The sequence below is a fragment of the Rutidosis leptorrhynchoides genome, chromosome 9 (genome assembly GCF_046630445.1).
Source record: "Rutidosis leptorrhynchoides isolate AG116_Rl617_1_P2 chromosome 9, CSIRO_AGI_Rlap_v1, whole genome shotgun sequence".
NCBI classification, from domain to species: domain Eukaryota; kingdom Viridiplantae; phylum Streptophyta; class Magnoliopsida; order Asterales; family Asteraceae; genus Rutidosis; species Rutidosis leptorrhynchoides.
The window spans coordinates 206109641-206129891 of NC_092341.1; the positions used below are offsets into that span (position 1 = coordinate 206109641).

The 20251-nt window shown below is 36.1% G+C and overlaps 1 protein-coding gene across 1 annotated transcript; it reads right to left on the reverse strand.

Annotated features, from left to right (window-relative positions):
* Positions 1-4124: 4124 nt before the first annotated feature.
* Positions 4125-4556, reverse strand: LOC139868508 (uncharacterized). The gene has a single exon (XM_071856846.1). It carries the CDS (start codon positions 4554-4556, stop codon positions 4125-4127), a length of 432 nt encoding a protein of 143 aa, XP_071712947.1.
* Positions 4557-20251: the final 15695 nt, after the last annotated feature.

Here is a 20251-nt window from a genome sequence, read left to right on the forward strand (position 1 = left end):
TTTTACTACTAGTATCATTATTATTATTATTACAACTATATTATTATTATCATTATTATTTTTACTACTAGTATCATTATTATTATTATTACAACTATATTATTATTACTACCAATATTACTATTAATATTATTATTATTATTATTACAATAAGAGTTAATCATATAAAAATATACTTAATAAAACTATATTAAAAATTTTCTTTATATAAAGTATATAAAATAAATATTAAGTTATTAATGAAACACATAATTTATTAAGATAATATTTATATCACTAATTATATATAAAATTGTTCGATTACAATTATATGTGTTAATATATATATAAATGATATAGGTTCGTGAATCCGAGGCCAACCCCGCATTGTTCAGTTCAGTCGTATGCATATTTTTACTACAAAATATCGTATCATGAGTTTCATTTGCTCCCTTTTTAAATGCTTTTGCAATATATATTTTTGGGACTGAGAATAAATGCGCTGCTTTTATAAATATTTGACGAAATAGACACAAGTACTCAAAACTACATTCTATGGTTGGATTATTAAACCGAATATCGCCCCTTTTTAGCTTGGTAGCCTAAGAATTAGGGAAATGACCCCTAATTGATGCAAATCCTAAAGATAGATCTATTGGGCCCAACAAGCCCCATCCGGGTTACGGATGCTTTAGTACTTCGCTTTATCATATCCGATGAGAGTCCCGGAATGATGGGGATATTCTATATGCATCTTGTAAGGTCGGTTACCAGGTGTTCACCATATGAATGATTTTTATACGGATTGTGAAATGCCTGTATGATGTTTATGAATTAATGAAATCTTGTGGTCTATTAAAATTATTGAAATCAATGTTTATGATAAACCTATGAACTCACCAACCTTTTGGTTGACACTTTTAAGCATGTTTATTCTCAGGTATGAAAGAAATCCTTCGCTGTGCATTTGCTCATTTTAAAGATATTACATGGAGTCGTTCATGGCATATTTAGGTCAATACCTCGCAATGGGACCAAATGTTGAAGACTTCGTCCAGGTGGATTAGGACGGGTCGCTTCAATATATATGCATATTTCTTTATTTATTAGGAATTTATAACACCCGCCAAATTCCATTTGACGGTGAGTTAATCATCGGGTCCCACAGTAACAGTTACACCCTCTAAATGAGACGTTTTCCAAAGTATTCGCATTTATTTAATAAAAGTTTGACTTAAAACATAAGTCTACACAAGTAATAAAATACCAAATGGATTGGTAATAAGTAACAGTGTTTAATGAAATAAAGAGTTTCAAATGTGAATAGTAATAGTAGAGTCTTTATAAAAGCATGAAGAGCTCCAAACATATGCCATGCACCTCTAGTTACAGCGAAAGCTATACGTATATGGACCTGAGATAAAATATGCAAAACGGGTGAACAAATAATGTTGAGTGAAGGTTTAAGTATCTAGTAGTAAGTATTAGACCACTAGATTTCGTACAAAATATTGCAAGAGTATATACAATCTAATGAGTACTTGAATATAAAGCTTTAACACCACAAATAGTCTATGACTACACGATTTCCTTTACCTCATCATAGTATACACTTGATTATGTGTACATATTTACGAAGTAATAAGCACCACATTATGTAGCAGCGAGGCTGTCAAACCTAACAAATCCGTCCCTAGGATTCGAGCTTACGTAAATGATTAAGATATTCAAGCTAAGGGATTTTTGATCATACTCATATGTATATCAGTTTAGTACTCGTGTTTAATTCGTAAAGCAGTTTAAAATAGCATGTTATCTTATCCCAAAAAGAAAAGTTTGTATGGGACTGTAGACTCACATTGAGTGCTCAGTAAGTAGTGCAGAAATCACAGGTAAAGAGTACGGTTACAACCGTGTAAACTAACCTAATTACATATATAGGTTGTCATATAAGTCTATTCTAAATAGTAGTTGATTCATAGTATTAGTTGTCCTATTGCTCAGATCGACTCGATTATGTAGTAAAAGTCAACACATAGTCAACAAAGTTCATGCAAGTCAACAAAAGTCAAAGTTGGTCAATGATGGTCAACCGAGGTCAAACACATCAGTAGGTCATGTTATAAAAGTCATGGAGTCAAACCTAATATACAATTTTCAGGCCTCAAATTATCGTTACAGTGTTTCTAATACAATTGCCATACAGTTTCATGTCAATGGTGCTCAAATAATTGCACATAAGTCAAAATGTGTACAACTTGGAAATGAGGAACTTGGTGTATTGAGTTCATTCAATTACCTTTTCAAAAATGTAAGCCACCATGTCATATCGTTTATAGAATTGTATATATAGTTCAATTTGTATACAACAGTTTCTGCTCGTGCACCATATTTGAAGCATTAACCATTTATTCTAGAAAAATTAAAAGCACAAAAGACCAGTGGGAGGTGATCACAAACATCCCAAAGTTTCACTAGTAAAATGGGCTAAGCTATTGGTTAAGCCAATTCGTACGGTTTTGCACCGAAAGTCTGGTGTTTTGATTTCGACAGATTCTAGACATATCATTTTACGACCCATATAGAACACAATGCATAAAGTTTTACATGTTGTCATACAAAATTAATTTGGTTATTAATATGAATTACTAAAATATTAGAAGCCATGGCTCAAAACAACACACATTTCATGTTATGCCATTTTATGTGCACTCGAGACGGATTCGGTCCCATTCTGGTGGTCATTTTCGAATGCATATATCTCAACATCTAGGAACATTTAGGATAAAATATCTATATGAAGTCAAGTAATAATCCCATATTTTAAAATATCATTTGTATATGTTCCAGAAATCAAAGCAAAAAGCCATACAAGTTTATTTTAATTTACAATCAACAAACGTTGTCACGAATAATCAAATGAGTATAAAACGAGTTTTAAGAATCCAATTCATGTGATATATTAGCCTAACTTGTGTGATATTTAAATAGCTATATGTTATTGAGCATTTCATATACAGTAACACAAAGAAATTCGTTCAAAAATCAGCTTTACACAAAACACAAACTGAAAACTTTAACTAGTCATATCTTGCAAACCGTTAATCGAAAAAGGAGATTCTTGGGCCTAAAATCTATAGTTTTTCGAGATCATTTCAAACGTGAAATAATATTTTAAAAATTATAAGTCTAAGTTTCTGTTAGGGCATGTTTCAAAATCAGGATTATACATAAACATACCAATCGAGCAATTTAACGAATATAATCAAGCATACACACATGGACTAGAGCAATAGACACTAAATACATATGTAATCATCAAAAATATAAACTTTAAGAATTAGGGTTGCATGATTTATACCTCAAATAATCAAATTGATTATGTCTATGTGTAGAGGAAGATGCAATGAGCAAGTTTGATCTAAGAAGCACAAGCTAATTCTCAAAAATTGATGATGATATGTGTGTATGTGTGTGTTGTCGATGGAGAGGAGAGGAGAGGAGAGGGAGAAACTGTCAACTGAATTAGGTTTAGAGGAATAAAATTGCATGCAGTGATCTTTCAATCAATTAGCTTAGGGCCTAAGTGAGTTTAATATGACCACTAGTAACATTAAGAGCCCAAATTGAATCATAAAAGGGTGGGATGTGGGTGATTCGGACGAATGGACCAATGCGGTGAGTCCTGGGCTCGTTTTGTTTACTAGTTCATAAAGTGTGGCTCGTTTCTAGTTACCGTTAATCGAAATCGAATTCTAGTAACGTTAACCGGACGTTTAAACAAATCCACAAAGTTTAAATTATTAAAACTATTAATAAATTAATTATATTTTTCTAAGTTAATAATTATTAAATTAATTATAATAAATAATCCGAGTGTTTCGTTATCCCGAAAAACATCTTTTGCAGTTATCAAAACCGTATCATTTTCTTTGTATTTCAATATATGAAATAAGCTATTCAATTTTATCTAATCATATTAATTATAGTAATCTCTCAAAGGATTAAGTATGCATTTATTAAGCTAAACACATAAAATTCAAGTAATCATTGTTAAGATTAACTAGCAGATAGTTAATGCAAGTAAAAGAAAAAGTAGGGTTGTTACATTACCTACCCGTTAATGAAAATTTTGTCCCAAAATTTTAGTGCACGTCCGTTAAAATCGTTTCTTTAGGAAATAGTTGCGGATACTTTTGTTTCATCTGGTCTTCACATTCCCACGTGACCTCTGGTCCTCTACGGGTGTTCCACCGAACCTTAAGGATGGGTATGTTACTCTGCTTTAAACGTTTGACTTCACGGTCCATGATCTCAACAGATTCTTCCATAAAATGAAGTATACTTTTGATGCGAATATCCTCTAAAGGAATTACCAAGTTTTTGCCGACTAAGTATTTCTTCAGGTTTGACACAAGAAACATTTCATGAATTTCGCTGAGCTCTTGCGGTAGCTTCAGTCGGTAACCTACGGGTCCAACCGTTTCAGTTATCTCGAATGGTCTAACATATCTTGGACTTAGTTTTCCTCGCTTTTTGAAACGTACCACACCCTTCCAGGGTGATACCTTTAGCATGACCCTGTCACCAATCTGAAATTCTAGAGGTCGTCTTCAGACGTCAGCATAGCTCTTTTGATGGCTTCGAGCTGTTTTCAACCTCTATTGAATTTGAACAATTTTCTCTGTAGTTTCATGAATGATTTAGGACCTACTATCCCCAGTTCACTCTTGCAGTTCAGGAATCAACATGTCCTTAAGCTGACTTTCTCCTTTGTCAATGAAATACTGCAACATTTCCATCCATTTTGTGAAACCAAATAATCTTAGATCTCTCATATCTACTTGCTCATGAACTCTATTATCTCTGGTGATGCTGAAAGTTCTCTTAGATCCTCTATGACACTTGATGATTTTACCAGCATTTTCTCTCCGTGTCATTACATCAACATATTTTCTTCTAAGAGCTTTTTTAGTCAAGGCTTGTGCACAGGCAGCCATTTTTGGGCCAACCTTGGGTGCCTTTTCAGCAGCTTCAATTTTGTCCAATACCTTATCCTGTACTTTAGCAAAGGCTTTTGCTAATTTAAGTGATTTCTCAGCTTGATGTTATCATCAACCATTCTTTCCTCCTGTTCCCTGAGCCTCATTCTTTCAGCATACTCAACATCGTTCCTTGCTTATTGTTCCAATTGAACACTCATGATGTATTCTTTCATGGTGATGTTGAGGGAACGTGCTGTGTTGATAAGTTGCCTACCATCATTAGTACTCATCAGATTGTAGTACTGTTCAAGATCCATATCCAGTTGTGCTGCTTCATAAAACAGTGCTTTCTCCTCATCAGTATGGAACCTCAGTTCACTGGCTTTCATATACTGTGTAATGTCTATGTTGAAGTCTAAAGCTTCAATGTAGAACTTCTGATCAAGAGGATGATACATCATTCTGATTTGTCATCTGTGCTAAGATTTTCTGGCTTCTACTCTACTTAGCCATTCATCAACAGTAATTTGTAGCCTATCTTTCATCATGGTTCAACTATCGAGGAGAAGGCATTCTTTGTACAACTGTTTCATCTTTCTAAGTAGTATGTTTATCACCCAGTGTCCTGTCAAAAGTGGCAAGGAAGACTGATGGTAGAGGTAAGAGAGTATAAGTGGAATCACCATCAGTACAGATAATTGAATCATCAGCAGCAGTCACCTCTTCAGTATTAACACCCAGCTCATCCTCCTTTGCTAGGTCTTCAACACTTCGTTCACCTATCAACACACTACTGGCTGGGTCTTCATTCACAGCACTCCTTGTTGTGTCTTCAGTACCAGCTGACTTAGTCATATCAGCTGGTTGAACACTTGGCCTAGTGCTTTCATCACCTGCCTAAAATAGGGGCTCTTTTCTTAGATGATGGTTATACTTAGGAGTCGATTTTGCCCTTTTTTATCAATTGGCATGGGTTTAGGTGATGGTTCTTGTGTTAGCACTGGTTCTTGTGTGACCAAGAGGGGAGTTGAAATATGCTGCTCCCCCTCAGAAGCAGACTAATTTGTCTCTACTGGTACATCGTCATTACCAGCAGAAGGTTGAACAACCTCTACTGGTTCTGCTGTAGCTGCTTGCTGTGTTGGAATTGTTGGTTGAGCTGATTTGCTGGTTTTCATCCCAGAAGCTGACCACTGCATAAATACAGCTGATTTTTATTTTCTGGATCTATCAGACTGTATGTACTCTTGAAGTTCTTTAGCAGTGATGTTTCTTATTCTTCCAGCTCTTTCATCATACAATTTTGCCCTTTTCTTGTCATATTTCACCATGAATTTTACTTCTCTTTTTCGCTTATCTTTCCAGTGCTACCTGTGACTAAGAAGCTGGTTGTGAATTTCCTAGTGGTTCACCAGTGAGACTTATACGATAATTTACTTTCTTCTTCTTCTTGACAGCACAAGCCTCAAACCTTGAATTGAAGGCATCATTGATTTCCTACAGTCTCTTCCGATGTCTTTCCAATTTCCATTTTAACTTCTTTTTAATAGTTTGAGAGACAACAAAAGATTCAGCCAGCTCAGCACCTATAATAGCATATCTGGGCTTACTGCCAAAACCAATATCATCAGCAGATGTATCAGGCATACTGGTTTGAGAATCACCAGTATTAGCACCTTTTACACTTGCCTTAGTATGAGCGTTGCTGGGCTTAGGGACAATATTACCTTGATCATCACCATCACCATCTCTCATTTGCTGCTTAAGAGCCTTTTCATGCTCATGCTCCCCCTCAGATGGTTTTCTTTTCTTATATTTCTTATCTTTCTTCTCCCCCTTTTTGTCATCAGCAGGGGTTGAAGTGGAGCCTGGGGGAATAATAATTTCACAATCACTGTCACTTTTTGGGTTAGACCAGGCAAAGTGATTCCAATCAGCATCAGCTGGAGAGAGGTGAGCTCCTGGATCAGCACCATAGTTTTTCAGGCAGAGATTAGCAGTACGAACGTCATTCTTGGACACAACCATGGCAATTTTATCAACATTTGCACGAACATCGAACCGAAGTTCAGCCATGCGGTGTAAAGTCTCAATAAGATAAAGGTACTCTGCCACTGGTACAATATTAGCCATTGGACGTTGATAATCCTCAGTCAGACAGTACACCCTTTCCCTTTCTAGATCTAACTCCTCTTGTAGTTTATTGAGATGAGCAAGGTATTCTTCATGAGAAAGAATGCATTTATTAATGGCATCTTTTTGTTCATGATGGCGTTGGATATCAGCAACTGCAAGGTCAGTAAAGGCAGTGATCTGATGCAGTCTTCCCTCAATAGCAGAAGTGGTGGCTTGATCAGCAAGTTGGATAGCTTTACCTACAGAATGGACAACAGTCTCTTCAATGGTTTGTTGCACAGATGGTGTGATTTTGGCAACAACACTGTATAAAGCAAGGGTAGACAACCCTTTTATTTCTGCAACATCCAAATTGTTGGGTGGCAGTGGAGGAGAAGAAGCTTGAACTGGAATAGCATTGTGGGGTGGTGGAGGTAGAAGGTCATTATCATTATCAGACTCATCACCATTATCACCATCATTTTTACCTTCGCCCGAAGGCTTAGAACCACTATTATCCTTGTCAAGTGAGTCAACATCATCAAGGAGATCCACTGGTTTGTCTTTAGAACCAGTAGAATCATTAGAAGCCACTATCTCATCCTTACTAGTACCTTGATCAGCATCACCATCAGAAGATGATGAGGAAGAAGCCGATGAATCAGAAGGTACTGGCAAATCAGGAACATCATGAATAGTGACCTTACCAGTATTGGGATCAAGCTGAAACTTAAGAGGCTTTCAGTGACCATGCCATGGAGAAGGAGCAGCAGGGACGCCAAAATAATCATAGTATGGCTGCTCATTTACATTTTCAAGAGTGGCCAGCCTATCAAACACCTCATCTCGAGATGGTTCATCTAATTGTTGAAGCAACTCTATCAACTCCTCTTCGGATAGTTTGATGGCTTCAACTAGTGCACTCTGGGGATCAATAGCCAGTTGATCAACAAGTATGGCAATTTGTGGAGCAATGGTTAGCCCCTTGTAGAAAAACTTTGGAAAAACCTCATCTGGATCAACAACTATGGGCATGTGATCAGTATCAACACCCTTAGCAGATTCAACATTAACCGTATCAGCTTTATTGCTACCAGCATCCACACTATCACCATGGGTACCAGCATCTGGAGCCAGATAAGAAATAACCATATTACAAGCTTCATTAGGAGGAATGGTATCAAACACCATATCAACAGTATCAAGATCATCATCAACAATAGGTTGATTATCAGCACCCATAGAGTCACCCTTAGAACCAACATCTGGTACCACATCAAAAACAATAACATTACCAACAGCATATCGAGAAATAGAGTGCCTATGAATAGGAGCACCGACATATAGATTACCACCAAAATAGATGGGATCAATGACCATATCACTAGAATTAAATACATCACCAGCAGTAGTTTGGTCATCAAAATCCTTAACAATATCAGGAATGACTACATCACCAACAATAGCTATCTCTTCATCAGCAGTAGCAGTTGCACCAGTACCAATATAAGCAGAGGTAGACGTTTCAATCGCATCAGCTTCTTTGCCCTCTGCAAGTTAATCATCTGTAACAAGGTAACATTTTATGTTAGCAAAAGTAGAACCAAATAAATTTGACTCAACAATCGCATTTGTTGTTGGTCTCTAGGGATAAACTTGTGTTTTAGTCAGCCCTTCGATTGAGATAGAGTTTGGGTAATAGTTGATCGTCTCACCAAATCAGCACATTTCCTGCCAATAAGAGAAGATGACAAGATGGAGAAGTTAGCACGACTGTATTTGAAGGAAGTCGTCTCCAGACATGGAATACCAATCTCTATTATCTCTGATAGGGATGGCAGATTTATTTCAAGATTCTGGCAGACATTACAGCAAGCATTAGGAACTCGTCTAGACATGAGTACTGCCTATCATACACAAACTGATGGGCAGAGTGAAAGGACGATACAAACGCTTGAAGACATGCCACGAGCATGTGTTATTGATTTCGAAAATAGTTGGGATCGACATCTACCATTAGCAGAATTTTCCTACAACAACAGCTACCATTCAAGCATTGAGATGGCGCCGTTTGAAGCACTTTATGGTAGAAAGTGCAGGTCTCCGATTTATTGGAATGAAGTGGGGGATAGACAGATTACGGGTCCGGATATTATACAAGAAACTACCGAGAAGATCATCCAAATTCAACAACGGTTGAAAACCGCCCAAAGTCGACAAAAGAGCTACGCTGACATTAAAAGAAAAGATATAGAATTTGAAATTGGAGAGATGGTCATGCTTAAAGTTGCACCTTGGAAAGGCGTTGTTCGATTTGGTAAACGAGGGAAATTAAATCCAAGGTATATTGGACCATTCAAGATTATTGATCGTGTCGGACCAGTAGCTTACCGACTTGAGTTACCTCAACAACTCGCGGCTGTACATAACACTTTCCACGTCTCGAATTTTAAAAAATGTTTTGCTAAAGAAGATCTCACTATTCCGTTAGATGAAATCCAAATCAACGAAAAACTCCAATTCATCGAAGAACCCGTCGAAATAATGGATCGTGAGGTTAAAAGACTTAAGCAAAACGAGATACCAATTGTTAAGGTTCGATGGAATGCTCGTAGAGGACCCAAGTTCACCTGGGAGAGTGAAGATCAGATGAAGAAGAAATACCCGCATCTATTTCCAGAAGATTCGTCAACACCTTCAACAGCTTAAAATTTCGGGACGAAATTTATTTAACGGGTAGGTACTGTAGTGACCCGAACTTTTCCATGTTTATATATATTAATTGAGATTGATATTTACATGATTAAATGTTTCCAACATGTTAAGCAATCAAACTTGTTAAGACTTGATTAATTGAAATATGTTTCATATAGACAATTGACCACCCAAGTTGACCGGCGATTCACGAACGTTAAAACTTGTAAAAATGACATGACGATATATATATGGATATACATATGGTTAACATGAGATTATGATAAGTAAGTATCTCCATAAGTATATTAACAATGAGTTATATACATATAAACAAGACTACTAACTTAAGGATTTCGAAACGAGACATATATGTAACGATTATCGTTGTAACGACATTTAAATGTATATATATCATATTAAGATATATTAATATATCATAATATCATGATAATATAATAATTTAACATCTCATTAGATATAATAAACAATGGGTTAACAACATTAATTGAGATCGTTAACTTAAAGGTTTCAAAACAACACTTACATGTAACGACTAACGATGACTTAACGACTCAGTTAAAATGTATATACATGTAGTGTATTTAGATGTATTAAAATACTTTTGGAAGACTTCAAGACATATATCAAAACACTCATACTTAACGAAAATGGTTACAGTTACTTTTCCATTCTTTTCTTTCATCAAGAATTCTAGTCGTATTCTTACCCGTATTATACACAGCTTCAAAACGTACTTACTATGAGTATATACCAATAGGAACTAGCATGGGATCCCACTCTTGATTATGTCATGTATGACTAATCAATTTTAACTTCTACCATGAGCTAGTCAACTAACTAGAAATCCTTTTAACCCCACTCACCACTCACCAATTACCACTCATCATTCACTCCATTTCACTTCCAATTCTCTTTCTAATTCTCTCTCAACACACACACACACTATTATGAACGTATTTTTCCAGTAGTTAATCATCATCTTCATCAAAAATCACTTCAAGAATCAAGCTATAATCATCATAGGAAGAACACTTCAAGAACACTTCAAAAATCCCTTTAAGTTTACTAATTTACTTCCAAGCTTTCTAATCCATTCCAAGTAATCATCTAAGATCAAGAAACCTTTGTTATATACAGTAGGTTATCTTTATTATTCAAGGTAATATTCATATTCAAACTTTGATTCAATTTCTATAACTATAAACTATCTTAATTCGAGTAAAAATCTTACTTGAACTTGTTTTTGTGTCACGATCCTACTTCAAGAACTTTCAAGCCATCCAAGATCCTTTGAAGCTAGATCATTTCTTGTCACTTCCAGTAGGTTTACCTACTAAACTTGAGGTAGTAATAATGTTCATAACATCATTCGATTCATATATATAAAATTATCTTATTCGAAGGTTTAAACTCGTAATCACTATAACATAGTTTAGTTAATTCTAAACTTGTTCGCAAACAAAAGTTAATCCTTCTAACTTGACTTTTAAAATTAACTACACACATGTTCTATATCTATATGATATGCTAACTTAATGATTTAAAACCTGGAAACACGAAAAACACCGTAAAATCGGATTTACGCCGTCGTAGTAACACCGCGGGCTGTTTTGGGTTAGTTAATTAAAAACTATGATAAACTTTGATTTAAAAGTTGTTATTCTGAGAAAATAATTTTTATTACGAACATGAAACTATATCCAAAAATTATGGTTAAACTCAAAGTGGAAGAATGTTTTCTAAAATGGTCATCTAGACGTCGTTCTTTCGACTGAAATGACTACCTTTACAAAAACGACTTGTAACTTATTTTTCCGACTATAAACCTATACTTTTTCTGTTTAGATTCATAAAATAGAGTTCAATATGAAACCATAGCAATTTGATTCACTCAAAACGGATTTAAAATGAAGAAGTTATGGGTAAAACAAGATTGGATAATTTTTCTCATTTTAGCTACGTAAAAATTGGTAACAAATCTATTCCAACCATAACTTAATCAACTTGTATTATATATTATGTAATCTTGAGATACCATAGACACGTATACAATGTTTCGACCTATCATGTCGACACATCTATATATATTTCGGAACAACCATAGACACTCTATATGTGAATGTTGGAGTAAGCTATACAGGGTTGAGGTTGATTCCAAAATATATATAGTTTGAGTTGTGATCAATATTGAGATACGTATACAATGGGTCGTAGATTGATTCAAGATAATATTTATCGATTTATTTCTGTACATCTAACTGTGGACAACTAGTTGTAGGTTACTAACGAGGACAGCTGACTTAATAAACTTAAAACATCAAAATATATTAAAAGTATTGTAAATATATTTTAAACATACTTTGATATATATGTATACATTGTTATAGGTTCGTGAATCAACCAGTGGCCAAGTCTTACTTCCCGACGAAGTAAAAATCTGTGAAAGTGAGTTATAGTCCCACTTTTAAAATCTAATATTTTTGGGATGAGAATAAATGCAGGTTTTATAAATGATTTACAAAATAGACACAAGTACGTGAAACTACATTGTATGGTTGAATTATCGAAATCGAATATGCCCCTTTTTATTAAGTCTGGTAATCTAAGAATTAGGGAACAGACACCCTAATTGACGCGAATCCTAAAGATAGATCTATTGGGCCTAACAAACCCCATCCAAAGTACCGGATGCTTTAGTACTTCGAAATTTATATCATATCCGAAGGGTGTCCCGGAATGATGGGGATATTCTTATATATATGCATCTTGTTAATCTCGGTTACCAGGTGTTCACCATATGAATGATTTTTATCTCTATGTATGGGATGTGTATTGAAATATGAAATCTTGTGGTCTATTGTTACGATTTGATGCATATAGGTTAAACCTATAACTCACCAACATTTTTGTTGACGTTTAAAGCATGTTTATTCTCAGATGAATAATAAGAGCTTCCGCTATTGCATACTAAAATAAGGACAAGATTTGGAGTCCATGTTTGTATGATATTGTGTAAAAACTGCATTCAAGAAACTAATTTCGATGTAAAATATTTGTATTGTAAACCATTATGTAATGGTCGTGTGTAAACAGGATATTTTAGATTATCATTATTTGATAATCTTCGTAAAGCTTTTTAAACCTTTATTTATGAAATAAAGGTTATGGTTTGTTTTAAAAATGAATGCAGTCTTTGAAAAACGTCTCATATAGAGGTCAAAACCTCGCAACGAAATCAATTAATATGGAACGTTTTTAATCAATAAGAACGGGACATTTCAGTTAGTATCAGAGCGTTGGTCTTAGAGAACCAGAAAATTTGCATTAGTGTGTCTTATCGAGTTTGTTAGGATGCATTAGTGAGTCTGGACTTCGACTGTGTTTTCTTTAAAAATGATTTCTTAACATTTTTGTTGGAAACTATATATTTTTAACATATGAATATTATGTGATATATTAATCTCTTAACGTGTTTGATATTATGTGATAGATGTCTACCTCTAGAACAAGTCCCATTGACTCACCTAATAATAATGAAGAGTCAAATGTAAATTGGAATGATTCGTGGACTGATTCACAAGTTCCCGAAGAGGAACCGGAAGAAGAATCGGAACCGGAAGAAGAAATAGAACCGGTGGGGGAAATAATAAAACGGTTAAGTAAAAGTGAATCCTCAACCAACCGACCAAGGTTAATTATGGTCAATGGTGTTCCCGCCAAGGAAGCAAAATATTGGGAGGATTACCAATTCTCCGATGAATCGGATTCCGACGAGAATTCCGATGATGTTATAGAAATTACTCCAACTGAATTTAAAAAGGCAAAAGAAAATAATAAGGGAAAGGGCATAAAAATAGAGAAATCTAATTCCAACCCCGATGAACTTTATATGTATCGTCAACCCCCGAAGTCCTTAAGTTGTAACAATGACCCGGGAACCTCTAAACCACTAGGTTTTTCTAAACCAATGTGGACAACGACGGCTCGTATTAGGGGAACATCATATATCCCTAGAAACTTGGCAAAACGAACCAAAACCGAACAAGAAGAAACGAGCGAGTCGGAATAAGATAGTTGTATTCGTGTGGTGTAATATATGTAATATAGTGTGCTTATGCTTTATGATATATGTAAAAATTGCTTATATTAATAAGTATTTTTTTTATGAATCTAACTCTTGTCTATTTTACAGTATAAAAACACAAAATGGATAGACAACCCAATATTTTAAGAGACCTACCCGGAGACATGAGTGATGAAATCTTGTCTAGAGTCGGTCAGAATTCCTCGGCACAACTATTTAAGGCGAGATCAGTTTGTAAGACATTCGAAGAACGTTCCAGGAATGCCTTGGTTTATAAAAGGCTTTCGTTCGAAAGATGGGGGATATCACATTGGGAAATCCATAAGTTACGATGTGTTTACTTTGACGCATATATTGCGGGGAACCCAAATGCTATTTTACGCAACGGGTTAAGAAATTATTTTGACTCAGTATATCCGAATATAGGACTTCGTGATTTAGAAAAAGCGGCTAACATGCAACATAAAGAAGCATGTTATGCTTACGGGTTAGTAATGTTCGCTTCTCACCAAAGTGAGAACAGGAACATCGGGCTACAACTATTAAACAAAACGGTCCCACAAGTGACGGAGTCGGTAATTGGGGTAAGAAATGAGGTTTTTAGGTTATTACAAGACTGTTGGTCATTACGTAACCCTCGTCCCTTTGACGACGTTACAACACGCTGTCTTATCAACGGCCATAACGGTTATGTTCCACAAGACCAAGGATGGGAAGTAGTCCTAGTAAAACCAGAATGCATGACTTGTTTCTGGACGTATGAATTACGTGTCTTTATTGCCTTTGCTGAACGACTTGTGTACTAGCTAGAATTATCTTCACAACTATCTTGTATCAAAGTTATTGTGTGCTATATTTCATGCTTTATGTAAAATAAGCGGTATTGTAAGTTTGTAAAATATTGTATAAAAGTTTGAACGCGAAATATTATTACAATCAGTTTTTCATATAGAATTGTAGTAGTTGAATTGTATATTAGCTACTAAGTATGAACTTAACGGGTAGGTACTACCCGAATTTAAACTTATAAAACGCTAATATGAAGAAAAAGCTTTTATAAATGAGTTCATATTATGCTACGAAATACTATTAACTACTCTTAATATTCTGTATGATTAACTTGTTCCATTTGACTATTTTGAAGGAAATGGCACCGACTACTCGACACACCGTGAATATGAATGAAGAGGAATTCCGTACTTTTCTAGCTTCAAACATAGCCGCAGTACAGGCTGCGCTACATACCAACAATAACCTTGGATCTGGCAGTACAGGAAATCGTGTAGGATGCACCTACAAAGAATTCACTGCCTGCAAACCTTTGGAATTTGATGGAACCGAAGGACCGATCGGATTGAAACGGTGGACCGAGAAGGTCGAATTAGTGTTTGCCATAAGTAAGTGTACTGAAGAGGACAAAGTGAAGTACGCTACACATACCTTCACAGGTTCTGCGTTAACATGGTGGAATACCTATCTAGAGCAAGTGGGACAAGATGATGCGTACGCACTACCGTGGTCAGCATTCAAGCACTTGATGAACGAGAAGTACCGTCCTAGAACCGAGGTCAATAAGCTCAAGACAGAACTTAGAAGGTTACGAACCCAAGGATTTGATATTACCACGTACGAAAGACGATTCACAGAATTGTGCCTATTGTGTCCGGGAGCATTCGAAGATGAGGAAGAGAAGATCGACGCGTTTTTGAAAGGATTACCGGAAATAATCCAAGAAGATATAAGTTCACACGAGCCCGCCTCCATACAACTGGCATGTAGAATGGCTCACAAACTAGTGAACCAGATTGAAGAAAGAATTAAAGAACAGACTGCTGAAGAGGCCAATGTGAAGCAAGTCAAAAGAAAGTGGGAGGAAAACGGTGATAAGAATCACCAATACAACAACAACAGCAATTACAACAATAATCGCAACAATTATCCCAACAATCGCAACATCAATCGCAACTACAACAAACGGCCCAACAACAACAACAACAACAGCAACTACAACAATCATCCCAACAATAATAATAACCGCAACAACAACAACAATCAGAAGTAGCTATGCCAAAGGTGTGAAAAGTATCACTCGGGGTTCTGCACCAAATTTTGCAACAAGTGTAAAAGAAATGGTCATAGCGCGGCGAAGTGTGAGGTCTACGGACCAGGGGTTAATAGAACGAAAGGAACAAATGGTGTCGGAATGAGTAATGGCGGAGCAAGTAGTGTCGGAGCAAGTTATGCCAATGTAGTTTGCTATAAATGTGGAAAATCGGGCCACATTATTAGAAATTGCCCGAACCAGGAGAACACGAATGGACAAGGCCGCGGAAGAGTTTTCAATATTAATGCGGCAGAGGCACAGGAAGACCCGGAGCTTGTTACGGGTACGTTTCTTATTGACAATAAATCTGCTTACGTTTTATTTGATTCGGGTGCAGATAGAAGCTATATGAGTAGAGATTTTTGTGCTAAATTAAGTTGTCCATTGATGCCTTTGGATAGTAAATTTTTACTCGAATTAGCAAATGGTAAATTAATTTCAGCAGATAATATATGTCGGAATCGAGAAATTAAACTGGTTAGCGAAACATTTAAGATTGATTTGATACCAGTAGAGTTAGGGAGTTTTGATGTGATAATCGGTATGGACTGGTTGAAAGAAGTGAAAGCAGAGATCGTTTGTTACAAAAATGCAATTCGCATTATACGAGAAAAAGGAAAACCCTTAATGGTGTACGGAGAAAAGGGCAACACGAAGCTACATATTATTAGTAATTTGAAGGCACAAAAATTAATAAGAAAAGGTTGCTATGCTGTTCTAGCACACGTCGAGAAAGTACAAACTGAAGAAAAGAGCATCAATGATGTTCCCATTGCAAAAGAATTTCCCGATGTATTTTTGAAAGAATTACCGAGATTACCCCCACAGTGATCCGTTGAATTTCAAATAGATCTTGTACCAGGAGCTGCACCAATAGCTCGTGCTCCTTACAGACTCGCACCCAGCGAGATGAAAGAACTACAAAGCCAATTACAAGAAATTTTAGAGCGTGGTTTCATTCAACCAAGCACATCACCGTGGGGAGCTCCTGTTTTGTTTGTCAAGAAGAAAGATGGTACATTCAGGTTGTGTATTGACTACCGAGAGTTGAACAAACTTACCATCAAGAACCGCTACCCACTACCGAGAATCGATGACTTATTTGATCAACTACAAGGCTCGTCTGTTTATTCAAATATTGACTTACGTTCCGGGTATCATCAAATGCGGGTGAAAGAAGATGATATTCCAAAGACTGCTTTCAAAACACGTTACGGTCATTACGAGTTTATGGTCATGCCGTTTGGTTTAACTAATGCATCAGCTATGTTCATGGACCTTATGAACCGAGTGTGTGGACCATACCTTGACAAGTTTGACATTGTTTTCATTGATGACATACTTATTTATTCAAAGAATGACCAAGAACACGGTGAACATTTGAGAAAGGTGTTAGAAGTATTGAGGAAGGAAGAATTGTACGCTAAGTTTTCAAAGTGTGCATTTTGGTTGGAAGAAGTTCAATTCCTCGGTCACATAGTGAACAAAGAAGGTATTAAGGTGGATCCGGCAAAGATAGAAACTGTTGAAAAGTGGGAAACCCCGAAAACTCCGAAACACATACGCCAGTTTTTAGGACTAGCTGGTTACTACAGAAGGTTCATCCAAGACTTTTCCAGAATAGCAAAACCCTTGACTGCATTAACGCATAAAGGGAAGAAATTTGAATGGAATGATGAACAAGAGAAAGCGTTTCAGTTATTGAAGAAAAAGCTAACTACGGCACCTATATTGTCATTGCCTGAAGGGAATGATGATTTTGTGATTTATTGTGACGCATCAAAGCAAGGTCTCGGTTGTGTATTAATGCAACGAACGAAGGTGATTGCTTATGCGTCTAGACAATTGAAGATTCACGAACAAAATTATACGACACATGATTTGGAATTAGGCGCGGTTGTTTTTGCATTAAAGACCTGGAGGCACTACTTATATGGGGTCAAAAGTATTATATATACCGACCACAAAAGTCTTCAACACATATTTAATCAGAAACAACTGAATATGAGGCAGCGTAGGTGGATTGAATTATTGAATGATTACGACTTTGAGATTCGTTACCACCCGGGGAAGGCAAATGTGGTAGCCGATGCCTTGAGCAGGAAGGACAGAGAACCCATTCGAGTAAAATCTATGAATATAATGATTCATAATAACCTTACTACTCAAATAAAGGAGGCGCAACAAGGAGTTTTAAAAGAGGGGAATTTAAAGGATGAAATACCCAAAGGATCGGAGAAACATCTTAATATTCGGGAAGACGGAACCCGATATAGGGCTGAAAGGATTTGGGTACCAAAATTTGGAGATATGAGAGAAATGGTACTTAGAGAAGCTCATAAAACCAGATACTCAATACATCCTGGAACGGGGAAGACGTACAAGGATCTCAGGAAATATTTTTGGTGGCCGGGTATGAAAGCCGATGTTGCTAAATACGTAGGAGAATGTTTGACGTGTTCTAAGGTCAAAGCTGAGCATCAAAAACCATCAGGTCTACTTCAACAACCCGAAATCCCGAAATGGAAATGGGAAAACATTACCATGGATTTCATCACTAAATTGCCAAGGACTGCAAGTGGTTTTGATACTATTTGGGTAATAGTTGATCGTCTCACCAAATCAGCACATTTCCTGCCAATAAGAGAAGATGACAAGATGGAGAAGTTAGCACGACGGTATTTGAAGGAAGTCGTCTCCAGACATGGAATACCAATCTCTATTATCTCTGATAGGGATGGCACATTTATTTCAAGATTCTGGCAGACATTACAGCAAGCATTAGGAACTCGTCTAGACATGAGTACTGCCTATCATCCACAAACTGATGGGCAGAGTGAAAGGACGATACAAACGCTTGAAGACATGCTACGAGCATGTGTTATTGATTTCGGAAACAGTTGGGATCGACATCTACCATTAGCAGAATTTTCCTACAACAACAGCTACCATTCAAGCATTGAGATGGCGTCGTTTGAAGCACTTTATGGTAGAAAGTGCAGGTCTCCGATTTGTTGGAGTGAAGTGGGGGATAGACAGATTACGGGTCCGGAGATTATACAAGAAACTACCGAGAAGATCATCCAAATTCAACAACGGTCGAAAACCGCCCAAAGTCGACAAAAGAGCTACGCTGACTTTAAAAGAAAAGATATAGAATTTGAAATTGGAGAGATGGTCATGCTTAAAGTTGCACCTTGGAAAGGCGTTGTTCGATTTGGTAAACGAGGGAAATTAAATCCAAGGTATATTGGACCATTCAAGATTATTGATCGTGTCGGACCAGTAGCTTACCGACTTGAGTTACCTCAACAACTCGCGGCTGTACATAACACTTTCCACGTCTTGAATTTTAAAAAATGTTTTGCTAAAGAAGATCTCACTATTCCGTTAGATGAAATCCAAATCAACGAAAAACTCCAATTCATCGAAGAACCCGTCGAAATAATGGATCGTGAGGTTAAAAGACTTAAGCAAAACGAGATACCAATTGTTAAGGTTCGATGGAATGCTCGTAGAGGACCCAAGTTCACCTGGGAGAGTGAAGATCAGATGAAGAAAAAATACCCGCATCTATTTCCAGAAGATTCGTCAACACCTTCAACAGCTTAAAATTTCGGGACGAAATTTATTTAACGGGTAGGTACTGTAGTGACCCGAACTTTTCCATGTTTATATATATTAATTGAGATTGATATTTACATGATTAAATGTTTCCAACATGTTAAGCAATCAAACTTGTTAAGACTTGATTAATTGAAATATGTTTCATATAGACAATTGACCACCCAAGTTGACCGGCGATTCACGAACGTTAAAACTTGTAAAAACGACATGATGATATATATATGGATATACATATGGTTAACATGAGATTATGATAAGTAAGTATCTCCATAAGTATATTAACAATGAGTTATATACATATAAACAAGACTACTAACCTAAGGATTTCGAAACGAGCCATATATGTAACGATTATCGTTGTAACGACATTTAAATGTATATATATCATATTAAGATATATTAATATATCATAATATCATGATAATATAATAATTTAACATCTCATTAGATATAATAAACAATGGGTTAACAACATTAATTGAGATCGTTAACTTAAAGGTTTCAAAACAACACTTACATGTAACGACTAACGATGACTTAACGACTCAGTTAAAATGTATATACATGTAGTGTATTTAGATGTATTAAAATACTTTTGGAAGACTTCAAGACATATATCAAAACACTCATACTTAACGG